This window comes from Hydractinia symbiolongicarpus, chromosome 13, assembly GCF_029227915.1.
Source record: "Hydractinia symbiolongicarpus strain clone_291-10 chromosome 13, HSymV2.1, whole genome shotgun sequence".
Lineage (NCBI taxonomy): Eukaryota > Metazoa > Cnidaria > Hydrozoa > Anthoathecata > Hydractiniidae > Hydractinia > Hydractinia symbiolongicarpus.
Window position 1 is genome coordinate 6,599,452 of NC_079887.1, and position 15,564 is coordinate 6,615,015.

The 15,564-nt window shown below is 33.8% G+C and overlaps 1 protein-coding gene across 1 annotated transcript; it reads left to right on the forward strand.

Annotated features, from left to right (window-relative positions):
* Positions 1 to 3,507: 3,507 nt before the first annotated feature.
* Positions 3,508 to 11,236, forward strand: LOC130623637 (serine/arginine-rich splicing factor 4-like). Its single transcript, XM_057439140.1, has 9 exons — positions 3,508 to 3,738; positions 4,605 to 4,675; positions 5,860 to 5,973; positions 6,100 to 6,169; positions 8,248 to 8,321; positions 9,220 to 9,313; positions 9,962 to 10,077; positions 10,200 to 10,298; positions 10,993 to 11,236. Exons 1-9 carry the CDS (start codon positions 3,619 to 3,621, stop codon positions 11,027 to 11,029), a joined length of 795 nt encoding a protein of 264 aa, XP_057295123.1. The 5' UTR covers positions 3,508 to 3,618; the 3' UTR covers positions 11,030 to 11,236.
* Positions 11,237 to 15,564: the final 4,328 nt, after the last annotated feature.

The following is a 15,564-nucleotide window of genomic DNA, read 5'->3' on the forward strand; positions in this document are numbered from 1 at the left end:
TTGCATTTTTTTTTTCAAAGTTATCACGCCTTCCTAAAACTTCCTAAATCTCCTCTAAAATTAGATTATGAAAATGTCCTCAAATGTTCTCAGTTTTTTTTATGAAAAGCTCAGCAAAAGCTGAGAATTTTTATCAAAATTCCTTAAATCTCAAATTTAGCTGTATAAAAAGAGTAGCAACCCTGTCTAAGTTCGGATAGCCATTTCGGAAATACTATATTTATGACTAGGCGAAAAAACGATCTGATAAATTATACTCCTGAAATCTTTCTAAAAAAACTAAAATTTTACCAAGAGACGAAACTTTCGAACGTTCGAACTTAATGTTAACATGTTTTGTGAAAGATGTGTAAATATGGAATGTAAAAATTTACAAAGAGACCAAGTTATAATTTAGTGAAGCGATTGCATCGAAATAAAACACAGCATTTCACTTTTGAAGAAGAATTTACTTCATTTCAGAGATGAAGCACTAAAATGCTCCAAGGTTAGAGAAAGGCAGGCTAGTCTGTAATATTTTTCACTTTTACCTTGATTTACTAGTTTTCAGAAAAAAAATATTTCTGTTTTTCTATGTTGAAAGCTGCGATCAGATTTTTGTTGATTTCCTATTACAGGGCGAGTACAAATCTTAAACCTGGATGTGACACCTTTGTGCACCCGATAGCCTAGTTAAGTAAAGCTTTCTTCGAGGTTAATGAAACGAGTTTGGAGAAAATCCTAAATTTGAATCCACCAAAACACAAAAAATTTAGCGTCTTCTCAGGATGTGATGAAGTTGCATGCAGATTGACGATAAATTTTAGCAATCGACGACAAAACATGTATCTGTTCCACCCAATCTTTCGCTTTCTTTTCAACATCTTCATTCTATCAAGATCTGCACCAACAAATGCACCCAAGTGTTTATTTTCTTCGACTCTTACCGTGATTTCGTTATCCGCAAATAACAGCTATGCGTGTCCAAAATAGGTAGGTTTGACGATCAAAAAAAAGCACTATGATATAGTAGCCAATGAAAGGAGCATGTGGGTTGATTTCCGTCTTTGAAAATCATCTACAAATATAATGTACTTTGCACGGTTTATCATCGATGAAGATTCAAAAGTGGTAATATACCAAACGCACACATAGCCATTGCAATAGGATCCCATTGTGTGGTACTCTCAGTTGAAGCGATTTTTTCCCCCCGGCTACGAAAGACCGGGCTGGTTTTGCATAACAGTTAAAAACATATGTCTCAATTTGTGGACATTAGAATAATGTGAAGAAAAACTTTTCTGTTGACAGAGTTAAATACGTTGTTTGCATTGATCTATAAAATGCCATGAGTTTCATCTCTGCTGAACAAGTCAGTGGTTTCGTGGACGACAAATTCGCAACCTGCTTTATGGTCAACATATAATTGTCGATTACCAGATGTGTCGAGAATGTCTTATCACAATATGGACATGACAGATGTACCTATAATTCGTCAAGAACCTCCCTTATTACAAAAGGCCGACCTTTTTTACACAGCGTATCAATCGCCATCCCCATAAGTGGTGCAATACTGTCAAAGTCATCAATTTCTTTGGTACCGGGTTGTCCGGCAAAATTACCAATTGATTTACGAAGACCACCAGCAGCAGCATCTGCTGTCGACAATATTTCGCCATTCGTCTGCATCCAAAGACGATACTTCAGCTGCCCCATTGGTAAGGAGCGCTGTCTTTAAAATCGTGTCTTCGTCCAGGTCATCAAAAATTACAGAATTTAAAGCCCTTGTAGAGGTCCATATAGAAATAGATCATTGTGCAATGGGCTGGCTTCCGGATGTTTTAAATAAAGCTGTTCTATTGTTTCGTCAGTTAACGGTAGTGCACCCATGTTTTCAGACTTTAATAAAAGACTTACTGAATGCTTTAGATAATTTTTTGATCAAATTGCAAAATTCGTACTCTTTTATCGACTTTGAATGATAAAACATTCAGCAATCAAACAATCTATTCTTTTCTTCTGCCACAATAAAAGTCTTCTTTCCAGCGTCTTCTTGTTATCTTTGCTCGGCGTTTTGTTCAGCAAGGCAAGACTCTATATATATATTTTTTTTATAGAAAAAATCACTGTATTTGAAACATATCGATCTAAGTTTACAATATAAAGCACAAAAGAACGGAGAAATTATACATGGAAAGACAACAATTTAACATCAAAAAGTTGACGTTAAAAACCATATATTGATTTAACAGTTCAATTTTGTTGAAAACTTTTTATAGCTTTCAAATTGACATCCTCGTTATCACTAAAAAGTTGTTTGCAAGATCTCAACCCTCGATGCATAACAGTTGACTTCTGAGAAGGCTGAAATTTGTTCTCCATCTTATCCAATTTTTTACTTTTTGAGCTTCCTTCGTTCCGCTTCTCGGCAACAAACTCTGCTATTCTTTTGTAAAAGACAGAACACTCACGTGACATACCACCAAAACAAGTAAACATTAGTGGCATATACCTCCTTAGTCGACTTTGTTCACTCGATTTTTGTAGCTTCTTTTTTTTTCATTTGACTTGTGTGCTGCTTCTAGTAAATGAGTAAGGTGGATTTAAGCTATTGGGTTGAATACCTTAACATCTAACTACGCTACTTGTTACCCTTACCCCTAGAAATCACGCGCGGCTATGTCAACTCGAACATCGTCGGATTTTATTGTTGAAGCTAGTAGTGCCTCGCCAGTTAGGCTTTGTATAACTAGTTCTACCGAAAAATCTGTACAACATTCTGATAGCAGTTGAGCAGTGAAGTCTCTCAGTTAGTTGTGTCTGATAGTTCTAAATCCACCTTTCGGGCAAGATAAAGCATGATCCAATTTGAAGGGTGTACCACATATAGTCGACACATAGACGTCGGAAGACGCTTCAAAGGAATGTTATATTGAATATATAAGCTGTCCCAGAACGACTGCTTGTCCAACAGAAAACCACAACGGTTAATTGGCAAAGTAGTAAGCCAATTACTAGAAGCTCCAATCTTGAGACTCGCTTTAAGACATCGTTTGCTAATCGGATCATTTAGCAGCAATTTTGTTTCTTCCAACTTAGCATCATTTCTCTTTTTCTTTTTTGATTGAAATATTTTGTTAAGCTTTTACAGTTTCATCGTATATTTCATCATGCTCTTTAACTTTCTTCACCATAGTTTCCGTCACATATCTAGAGCTGTTGTACTCCACAAAACAGCGTTTGCACACATTGTAAATCCTTAGTCCACCATGTTTTGCCGGAGAAAAAGTTAACTTTCTTTGTACATCATTACATTCGTACCCATTTAAGATCGATTTTAGAAAACGTTTTCTAATCGGTTCCTTTAAAGTTTGCAAACAAATCTTTAAACGTTTTCTTTGACAAGAAAAAAACTTTATGCGATCTTTCGTTTTATCGCTTACTGTGGTTGATGCTGGGGACGAGGTTGGAGATTGTTAACGTTTTCACAGCATTACAACCTGGGTACGAAGTTTCTTATAACAGACGGAGTGAAAATCATTCGGTAACCCAACCGGTGGCGCCTCTTTCACTACATTACAGTTCACAGAGCAAGGAAGCAAGTTGGAAATTTTGTTACAGTTTTCTCAGCCTTTGATAATGCCTCGTTTGTATGTAGGTAGATTAAACCAACGTGTTTCCGAAAGGGACTTAAAAAGATTCTTTGAAGGCTATGGAAAAATCAGAGATATAATGATGAAAAGCGGTTATGCTTTCTTGGTAAGTGATTGTGTTTGCGATAGAGCTGATAGCTAGCTAGCTACAAAACAGTTCAATGGACAACATAATGTATAAAAGACCGACAAAAATGCTATAAGTTAAACCGTAGTCATTACATAGTCATGATTAACCCTTTATTACAGGCATAATGTTAAGTTAAATATTCCGTCACCGCGGTGTAAAGCACACACACCCAGTTTATCCGAAGTGGACTAAACATTTGGCCTCAAACATAATTTATTTAGATCCTATTTGACTTATTTTAATCAGAAAGAATAGGGTTTCTATACATCTGCCTTTGCTAAAGTTTGTGTCTCTAGAAAAAAGTTCTCAGCATGCTGACCTTGGCACACATAAAGAGTGGCGTAAAAAAGCTGTCCTTGAATCCATGTGGAATGCCAACGTGATATCACAGGGCTGAATCTAGCAGTAAAAAATTAACACGTTTATATTTCAAACAACTCGCTACACAATTAAAATACACTTTTGTTAATAGACCAATATATAGCCATCTTTTTTTATCAAACACTAAATGTCTGAGTTCGAAATGGCTGTATTTGTTTTTGTTTTTTCTAATTCACCAACATTACACCAGTCAGATGTCGAAGAAGTGTAGAAACATGTCAACTATATACTTGATTATGATAGAAAAGTAAACAAATTGTTATTTTGTATATAGTGTTCTTACATTATTCAAAGAAGTGAAAAAATTAAATTGTCTGAAAGTTTTGCACAGGTAGAAAAAAATGACCGTCTCATTAAATAGTAATTCAAAATTTGCTTGTGGCTAAATTAAATATTGTGAAAACACGTGATTTTTATTGCTGTTTATGAAATAATAAAAGAGGAAAAAAATTTATCTCTAGGATTTTGATGATTACAGAGATGCAGATGATGCTGTGTGTGATCTAAATGGACAAGAGTTGCTTGGTGACAGGTATCTTTGCTTTGCTTAAAAAAAAGCTGTTTCAGTTTAATTTTTAAAGATTATAGGTAACATGCGTTTGTGTACTGATGGTCTTAAGGTTACTGTAAAGGAAAAACTCACTTGATGAGTAGTCTCAGAAAAACCCTTATAATTTATTAATACTTTTACCTTTTTTCTTATTTTTTTTGTTTGTTTGTTTCTTATTGTTGGATGAAGGATTTACTTGATGGTGGTATTTTCGTGATGTGTTAATTTTCCAAAAAGAAAATATAATTAAATAAACACACACCATTTTTTTTTCATTGTACGTTTTAAAATGGCTTCTTTTTTCGAACGTGTATTCAGCGTAAATTAAATTCAGAAAGGTTCCCGTTTTTTTTTTTTCTAATAACGTTATGAAATTATTTGTAATTATATATAATTATTCAAAAAAATGCATATTTTTTTCTTTCTGTCGTCATAATTTGCTTATAAGTAATTTATACAAAAAAAGTCCGGAAACCTTTTGTGCATAATTTATTCGGCTTTCCATTACCAAGAACTTCAATGAGCCAAAAGGAAGCTTTCTGAAAAAGAGACCACAAACGTAAAGGCATGTATGCGAAAATTTACTAACAACATATTTGTTTTTCAAGATTTTTGTAGGTGAAAATAAAAATGTGTGAACTGAGTATGCAGAAAAATAATAGAAGTGCAAACTTTTTCTTTATGCTGAATTACGTGCACGCGTTTAGAATTATTAATAGACTGAAGTCAGGGTTACAAGAGACAGCTCATGTACATACTCCTTAACTTTGATTTTTTTAATAATTTTTTTACAACAACAATATATATATCGATGGTGAAAGTAAATCATCTATAATATATTATTATGCATATTTTTATACGGGAGTGCCATATCATGCATAATGTTTACAAAAGATATGCTAAACTCATTTTGCACATATTTCTTCGAAGGCGCAAAAAGGCTTTTTCTAGTCATGAATTTTTTGCAGAAAACCTCAAAAAAAATTGTTTCCTTTACAGTAGCCTTAAACTGAACACCAACAACCTAAAAGTGTTTATATGCATGTAATGTGTTTCGCCAAACTATCACGCTCACATTCAGAATAAACACGATGGATAACAAATCTGGTTTAAATGTGACCAACAGATAATTTTATGACCTAAAACCACATAATATTTAAATTTAGGATTATTCTTGAGCATGCTAAAGGAATTGAACGTGGCAGTGGAGGTGCACCAAGTCGTGGTGGTTACAACAGCTATGGTGGTGGTGGTCCTCGTAAACAAAGAGCAAGGGATAAGTATGTTTTACAGCAGTTTAAATATAGTTAAAATATACACAAAACTTAAAAATATGAATTTGCATTTTTGAAAAGAATCATGTGGATACAAGTAGTATCAAGTTGATTTTCCTAATGTTGTTATAGGTATGGTCCTCCAATCAAAACTAAATGGCAAGTTAGAGTTGAAAATTTATCATCAAGAGTGAGCTGGCAGGTAAAAAATTTGAGCATTAAATTTGTGATATATATTGTAGTTTAGGATGGTCATAAAATGTAAGTTAGAAAACCTGTGATTTACCATTTAAAGGCTAAATAACGCTTCAGGGCACAGCTTTCATTCTGTTTATTTAAAGCGATATCTACAATCCTAGACATAATTTTTCAAACCCAAATGCCCTTTGTTTGTCTATTTTGTGTAGTGCCTTAAGGCTCCACAGCCAGCAGGCCACAAACAATGTTAAAAATGTGATAGACAATTTCTGTCATGTCAGAAAAACTATATGCTGTTGTCAGCAAAATTATTGTAGGTAAAATCTTGAAACTAGCCAATTATATAACCTAAGGTCCTAAGTTAGTTTGAAATCATTTACATGTGAACTTTGTAGTGAAGTTTGTAGTGTTTAGTCTAAATGTAGAAACTGTTTATAATTGTTTTTATAATTGTTTGTGGGACAAATTGGATGAACTTTGAAATCCTGCCCTCTTCAGCAATATATTCCATCCAGAATTGTAGGTGAAAGTTCTTTTAGATTATTTATAACCCTTTCATTAACAGGTCCTTTACCTTTAGGAAATTCAAAAATCCAGAAAAAAATAAGGAAAAAATTAAAATATTTGTTATATTGTGAAATTGTTGGCTGCATTTTTAGATCTCTTGAAAAAGTAGAATAAGGGCATTGGTATTCAAATGTATTTTTGTTTGATGCGACTTAAGAGCCATTTTCTGTAACCGATAACCGAAATCGAACAAAATTTTCAAAAAATTCCTAAAACCATAGTATCTTTAACATAAGTAAAAATCTAGTAATTTTGGAAACCTCACTTCCTTTCCTTATTGAGTATTGCCTGATTCTTACAGAAAATGGCTCTTAAAGAATGCTTTTCTGACAATTATTTTTAAATGTTTTAACATCTATAATCAAACTATTTTTTATTTAGTTTATATTATTTATTTTTATATATTTATTATACTTTATTTTTTATTGTTTTATATATAGCTTTGTGTTTTTTCTTAAATTTAACTTCCAAAAACAAACCATTTGTTTATATTATGTTACATTAGTATTTCCCCTGATTTCAGTGAGCATTTGATGATAAGATGAATGATGCCAATGAACTCAATCTTGATGTCTCACCACTCATGTGTTGATGTTCAATTTTTACACCAGTTGATGTGTGATGAGATGTTCAAAAAATACTCGGTTTACTGTATAAAACACACAGGGAGATCATAGATGAAATTGTTCGAGGCAAATTGATGTCTTGAAGGTCAATACGAAACATCACCATAGATGATATTTTGAGTTTACAATTTGTTTACAGGATGTCTGTAATGGGTTTATAGTAACCTCCCAGTGTGTTCATTCACAAAAGCAAAGGTGAAATTAAAAACCGAGTTCAGATATTGTACTTAATGTTGTGTATAGTGTTTTATTGCCATATCCTTTGTTTGTTTAATGAATAACACATGCGACAATACAGAATAACATGAAAACAAGTTTAGTTGTGAGCAAGTTTTGTTATGTTAGTTGCTTGCATGCAAGTTTAAAAAATATTGACTTCTGCAGCTTTAACAAGTTTCACAATATGATAGTTAACAGTTTTAAAGAGGGTAGTGGCGTGGTGTGATAAAAAAGTATTTTAAATGCCTATCATTTCAAAGTCGTCCCATATGATATCAAATGTTATTATTTAGATTGTATGCCAAGGTAATTTTGCAAATAATGCAAGTAAACAAATCATATGTGCACTACTCTTCTGCAAACTAAAAACTTGCCTATAACTAATTTCATTTTCATGTTATTCTGTATATTCGGATGTGTATTTTGGGAACAAAAAAATATGAAAATAGACTTATTCGCTATAATTGTGTTTTCTTCTTTTATCTTTGTTGGGAGGTTCTGTAATTCTCAGCCTTACTAAATTAGGAATTCTTTCATGTCACCAATTTTCAGAAACAAAATTCCAATAACCTGCTTACTTGGTAACACATTGACATGAGAGGCTTTATTTCTTTATTTTTTTTGTGTGTTTTTAAGCAAGCGGTTGTGTAACACGAGCTTTAATTTTTAGGATTTAAAGGATTATGTACGTCCGCATGCTGAAGTAACGTATGCTGATGCTCACCGCAAAGAAAGAGGGGTTGCGTAAGTAAACTTTTTCTCGAATGTTAAAATTCATGTTGTATTTGCGTTTGTGTTACAGTTGGTTTGAATTTTTGACAACTAAACCCTTGTGGAATCTGGACAGTCTCTTTATTTTACTATTGAAACATTTGCATGGCTATATGAGGCGTTTCATATGTTTTTTAGGTTTAGGGCTAACACCATGGAGAACTATATCGCTTTGTAATCTCATCAAATTTTAGACAATTTAATGAAAAATAATTTCCAAGAAAAGCAAAAGTTCAATTAAAATAGTTAAATTGCAAGAGAACTACTTTGTTCATCAGACTCTTTCCAATATGACTTACACACATTATACTCGCCTGTCATGATCAGAAGTCTGATCGGGGTGAAACATTCTCTGTTGAGAATGAAATAGGTATGTGCTATGATAAATATTCACCTATGTATACACACCATCCGGATAAACTATCTGAGTTTATCACTAACATATTGCCGCACATAGTGTAGTGGGTTCGTCTGCGGCTCCCAGTTCTGGGGACCGCGGATCGAATCCCGCTCGCTGCCAGGCAGTATGTTAGTGATGAACAAAGTAGTTCTCTTTCAATATGACTTACACGCATTATACTCGCCCGTCATGATCAGAGGTCTGATCGGGGTGAAACATTCTCTGTTGAGGATGAAATACGGATGTGCTATGATAAATATTCACCTATGTATACACACCATCTGAGTTCATCACTAACATATTGCCACACGTAGTGTAGTGGGTAATTTTTCACATTGTTATTAATGAGGTATAGCTCCCCTTTTGTCAGCTGTCATGGATGTATGTATTATATGAACAAGTAACCCTGCTGTAGTAATGTTGTTATTGTGCTCCAATTGCATGTATTTTCAGTGATGATTTGTTTTTTAGTACTGTTTGTGTTGCAACTCGACAAGACCTTAAAAACTTAATCAGAAAAATGGATGATGCAGAACTCAATGGAAAAAGAATCAAAATAATTGATGTAAGTACTATTTTAAAAATACACCTGCGAACTATTCAAAATGGTTAACAATTCAGGTAATAAGCTTTTTCCTGTCTTTAAAACTGAGGGAGACTTGTTGATTCAAGCTAATTCTGCTAAAAAATTGCTAAATCCCTTGGAATTTAATCGAGTGAAAATTAAATTTGGCTGCGATATGTTGATACAGAAAACCAAAAGGACTAGAGTATATTTACGTTATGTTTATCTGAAAAATAAAACTTTATCATAAGGTCAGTTTTGACATTATACTTGTGTGAATTAAGTTCTTGAAGAGAAAAAACTGTCTAATTATAATACCTATAACATAAAAAAGCACACATCAGAAGGATTCAACAAGGCTGGCTGATATGCTTACCATATGCATAAAAAATTCACCTATTTAAGTCTAAATATGCTTATATGCGTTTTGTTAAACAAAAACTTTTTTCAATCCAATTTAATAGCATTACTATTCGAAATTAGATTCTGCAGAAAAAAATAGTTGGTTTTGTAAGGGAATGTCTATGAGGTATTATCCCAGATCAAGAAGAAATCAATAATTGTGAGAATTAATGCACCCTCAGGAAAGTATTTGTGAATTTGTTGTTGAAGATTTCATCAGACCACTGAATTTATCGTAACATTTAGGAAAGTGGTTCTCCCTCTGGATCAAGAAGTAGGTCGAGATCGCCAAGAAGATATCGATCAAGAAGTCGTAGTCGAGACCGATCAAGATCCCGTTCACGTTCAAGAAGCAGATCAAGGTATGGTATAACTAAATATCTGCTGTAATTAACCAAATTTTTTAATCCAACTGAAAGTTGAAAAATAGTGTAAAAACGGCTTATGGTGAAATTGTAGTTATTGTCACTTTTTATTTATTAAGATCTAGAAGCAGACATTCTCGATCCAGAAGCAGATCGAGAAGCAGATCAAGAACACCACCAAATAAAAGGTCTCATTCTCGCACTCCTTCCAGAAGCAGGTATTTTTTTATTTTTTTACGTTAAATATGTGTAACTGCAAAGTAAGCGCTTTGCATGTACAATTTGAAGCTCTTCACGTATGCTACGACAACAAACCTATAAAGTTTTCCCACTTCTTATGCGTAAGGATAAGACAGTTTTGTAGGAGTTGCTTAGAAGGCTCTTTAAAAGAGATTTTAATCGACCCTGTCTGTTACATACAGAGGGAATAAAAGTATTGTTAAAATTGTTCCTTGAAAGTCATCAAAATTTATTTTGCTCTTACCACAAAACGGTTTAAAAACTGAAAATAAACAAAATAACATTAACATTAGCGTTGGTTATAAAACCCGTCATTGTAAATTTAAATAGAATACACTTTCCAGCCAATCATTTTGATTTATGTTAATCACATGGTTTCTTTCAATTAAAAATACCAACAAAGGTAAAAGTAGATTGTAAAAAATAGTATCAATTTTGCCTCTTACAGACAAACACACACAGAGCGTGTTAGTATGCACACAATTAGCGTGTTAGTATATTCGATAACTAATGAACATATAACTAATAAACACATATAATAAACACATAAATTGCATTCCGAAGCTAAAACATACAAATACGATGCGGATATGCTCGCAAAGCATGCATTGGTGTGTTTTTCGGCAGAATGATTTATTATTAAGCTTTGAGATTTGCTTTCGTTTTTCTTAGATCGAAATCAAGATCCCGGTCAAAATCGAGAGACTGAAGATACGATACACGAGAGTAATAAGAAGACAAAGATGCTACTATCACGGTGGTGTATTGTTTCTTGTTAGACCTTTTTAATGCACTGTGTTCTGCACGCTACTTTTAATACCTGCAAACAACTGTTCACTTGGTTGCTTTTGTATTTATTTTTGTGGCAAACATTTGTAAATTTTATGAACGGTTAAAAATATTTTAAGTAACGTTTTATAGTTTTCTTTATTATATAGGGGTGAGTTCATCACCCTGCGGTAAATGGCAATTTGAATGGCTTTTTTTATGCTCAATAAATTTTATAGCTAGTTGATGTTATAATTTCGCGTAATCAGCGAAATTTGAACGTATCTCGAGTCAGGACTATTTAAAAAAATAAAATGAACTTGTTTTTTCGTAGGGGGTAAGCTTCTTAGTGAAAAAACAAACTGATTTCGTATGAAAGAGCTTGAAAAGTTGTCTTAAGGTTTTAATCAACATGTTTTTTGTTAAAGATCAGTTGCAAGAAATTGGCAAGTAAAGGAATCGCAACGTACTGTAACGAGTTGAGTTAGGTGAGATGCACAGTACGGCTTGTCGTTTACGATTTGCCTAATTGAAAGCGTGGCACGTCACCCTATTGTGTATCAATTATTACTGACATTAATTTTGTCATTAACAAGATAAATCAAATCGGTTTAAGTTACTGGTAACAATAACATGCCGTGAGTGAAAAAGGACGTTGCCACTAAAAAAAGTTCTTCCTGTCGTCAATTTCAGCAACAATTTTGAGTCAAAACGTTTTTATATTCAGTCGGTCGGAATGCAGTGATAATACTAATAAAATATTTTCATGGAATTTGACCGAACAGATGTTTTGCGACACGATAAATTGTTTGGACGAATCTAAAAAATTAATTTTGGAAAATCGTCATTATCTTAATGCGCTATTTTGAGTACGAAACCCCACAATATTAACCGACGATTCTGTTCACGAGCTGCGCAAATAAGAGATGCAATATATTTTTTTACCAACTTTATTTTGACCCCTAGTGCATAGTAAACCGATCACTGACGACGGTCATTTTAAAGGTTACTCATGCATTTCGGAATATTTTTTTATTCTTTGCATTTTTACACGTTGGATATTTAGCAACTTCGACCCCAGGGCATCTTGTATATTTTCTGACATCGACACGGCTGGAGATTTAGCTGGCCACAAATCTGGAAAGTTGTTTCTTAGTAGTGAACCCAGTACTCTGGCAAAAAGCTTTGTGCTGATCTTTTCTTGATGTATGTTGACAATGTCTAACTGGAAAGACAGCCAAAACTAAGAAAAAATGTTTAAGAATCAATAGCATGTCTGTTATACAAGTTGCCTCATTTTTCGTTCACAAGGCTTCAAAATTTAAAAATTTTAGTACACGACTTTTCGTGTACCCCGTACACCTTACAATCTCGAAGCCACGCTTCTGCACGCTATTTGGGAACCTTACTGCTTTTTGTGTTAAGGACTAGAAACATAACTTACAAACTGATTTTTCGGAGCGTAGTTTTGTAAATCTGAACACACTAAACGAAGATATTTTTAAACATCACTTTAGAATTAAAATTATGGTAACTTGTAAGGCTCGTTAAGTTTTTATGACGATTAAACACGATTGATAATCAAATTTGTTCACAGTTTCTTTTGAACATGTCAAGTACGCACATTTTTGATCGAAATGTATATCTGATTTATCCAGTGAATACTAGACAAGGGAAGGCACAAGATCATAAATGAATAGAAATGTGATTTGAGCGTTATACTTTGTAAGAGATGTACTTCTATTTTAAAAAGAGCATTTAATTACAGCATCCTATTTTCCCTACACGGTTTTCATGCACGTCGATCAAAATGTACATGCACGTGAAGTGCATGCTTACTAGTTTTAAAGCCCCGATTCAATTGGAGACCTAGAGTCTGATCAACTAGGATATGTATTAAGTGACAGGCGTGACGTTCACCAAAATTTTGGCAACCTTCACAGGAGCTTTTTTCATAAAATCAAATACGCATGTTGGGTGAATTTTTTTAGTTATTGACAGGATTTTAACCCTTTGTCTTTTTATTTTAACCAAAGTTGCAGCTAACTTTTTTTTTTAGATAACGTTGCAAAAAAGAGCTGTCGATTGGATGAAAATATGCCTAAAGTGCTTTGCCAGCTGAGCAACATCATTTACCTGTCCTAACCGCTTGAACAAGCATTATAAACCTTGTTCCCAGGGCAATTTTTTTATGATATCCGAGACGGCGCGAACATACAAATAATTTTGCTTCGCAGGAATATGATCTTTGATGACTGTTTTGCTATATTAGGAGCTTTAGCTGTTTTGGGGTAAGTGAATGTGTCCCAGACATATACCATGTAATTACTCTAACCGTTCCATCTAGGTAAGTGCGCCCTGCAAAATAGCGTCTTTTAATGGCTAAAAAGTTGAAACTAACGTATAAAAAGTATAAAAAAAACTGCAAGGAAAAAAAGAAGGAATAATTGAATAATTTTCTTTGATGATATATATTCTTTTTTGTGTATAATTTTGTACATTTTATATTCCTTAGTTTTCCTAAGGTGACTTACGGTCTGTCAATGGGGGCCATAGTGCACAAGACTCGATTTATAAAAGCGCCGGAGAAGCGCGTTCTTGCAATTTCGCAGTACATGAAACGCGGAAAACAACATTTTTCTGCGTCTTGCAACTTTGTTAAGATAGTAAACCCAACACATCAACACCTAAGGCTGCAATGATGATGTCATTATTTTCTACGCGAACTTTATGGGGTTGTGCCTTAAGTCACCTGAGTCATCAGTTGTTAAATCGTCAAAAAAAAAAATCAGAACGAACATCACTTTGTTCGTACTCAACACCATTTGTGTTCGAGGATTCTGAATCATCATCATCATCATTGTTACTCGACCGTCGCGACTGTTTGATATTCCGCACTTCAAGAAAGACCTAAAATTCAAATCTTTGTTTTGTTTTACTTTCTGCCAAGCGTTGGCAACCTACTTTGTAGTTAGAACACGTCTGTCACCTGCTGCTAATTTGTTTTTAAGGTACAACTGTAAGTTTTTGTGTAAATGTTTTTCCGATTGTTCTCTCACGTACATTTTACATACTATATATATATGCTGCAAAAATTCATAAAAACTATATCCGTAACAAAATAAGAAGCAGAAAAAAATCTCGCATTTTAAGTGAAACAAGCATTGTATTCTATATCTCTTTTAGGGATATAGGCTTATCTGAGGGTACCCTTTGGTGTAGATTTCGCAAAATCTGTCTGTTTCTATACACAAGGCGCTATACCTCGGGCGTTTCACTTAGTAACTTCAAACGGGAGATTTATATGTTGTTTGTAACTGCAGTGATAATTTTCAAATCTTTAATTGTTATTTAGCAAAATAAAATATGGTGTGTGGCACTTTTAGCTCTAACCCAAGTGTCAAAAAGTTAGAGCGAAAAACAGTCACCCAGGAAAGCTATTATTATTTGTTTGGTTTTGAATAGGGTACAAGGTACAAAGATAAAGCGCAAAGCGTGACATGCACAATTAATCGCAATAGCATACTTTGGTAAAGTCTTTTAGTGGGTCTTAACTTAGAAGGGTGGTGACGTCAGTCATTTATCATCGCGTGGGTAACTAGGGACAACCTGGGACCAAATTGGCTGAATTTTCAAAACCTAGGTCCCCGAATCTGTTTCGAAATAAACAGGTTTATGACCTCCTCAAAATTTCTTTAAACCCCAATACTTCTGCAACCGTTTCTCCAAAGTACTTCACCCTATACATTTTCTTGATCAGCGTTTCAAGATCTTTACAATAAAGACAACAAGTTTACAAATCTCTACAAAAATATTTTGCATTTTGCTAGGTCTTTGCTGACGTTAACCACTGATAACACTGAAAACCACTGAAAACCGCGCGAAAAAATTGCGAAAAGAATTGCTTTGTGCATCGACAGATCAAATGACAGATCTTTTTTATTTCCTTTTTGCTTAAGTGGATTTTTCTACGAGCCTCATCGACTACTATATATTTGTTATTATTAATATTCCCAACCTCGTTTTTTGTAAGGTGATAAATAAAACAACTCTGGACATTACTCGATTTACACTTTTCGTTTGAACATGTTCCGCTTACAGTTTCACAAAAATGGTATTTCGATACAGGCGATTGAAAGTTCACTATGCGTTTTGTTGTTTTTGAACTACATTCTAAAAGCAGTTTTTTGAGAATTATTTCGTACAATTTCGAACTACAAAAAAATTCGTTTGTCCGATTGTTTTTGCACCTTATCTAACTCTAAAAAAACTTTGTTTACAACATTACGGCATCTAGCTAGTAAAGTATGCTGCCAGGGTGGAGTTGAGGATGCGCATGTTCCCAATCTCTAGTTAATTGAGCTTTTTTCTTGTGACTGTCGCTACTTTCTATCTGAGCCGAAACGCAGCCTGCTACATTTTTTACGGGTGATATTTCTATTTTTTTTACCGAAAATAAAACAGTGTGTGCGAAGC

Bases quoted from the DNA above. Each gene is read 5' to 3' on its own strand.
- LOC130623637 (XM_057439140.1), top strand. From the start codon at position 3,619: ATGCCTCGTTTGTATGTAGGTAGATTAAACCAACGTGTTTCCGAAAGG. The intron at 8,322-9,219 runs GTAAGTAAACTT...TTTGTTTTTTAG, and splicing joins CGCAAAGAAAGAGGGGTTGC to TACTGTTTGTGTTGCAACTC. The intron at 9,314-9,961 runs GTAAGTACTATT...CGTAACATTTAG, and splicing joins AAAGAATCAAAATAATTGAT to GAAAGTGGTTCTCCCTCTGG.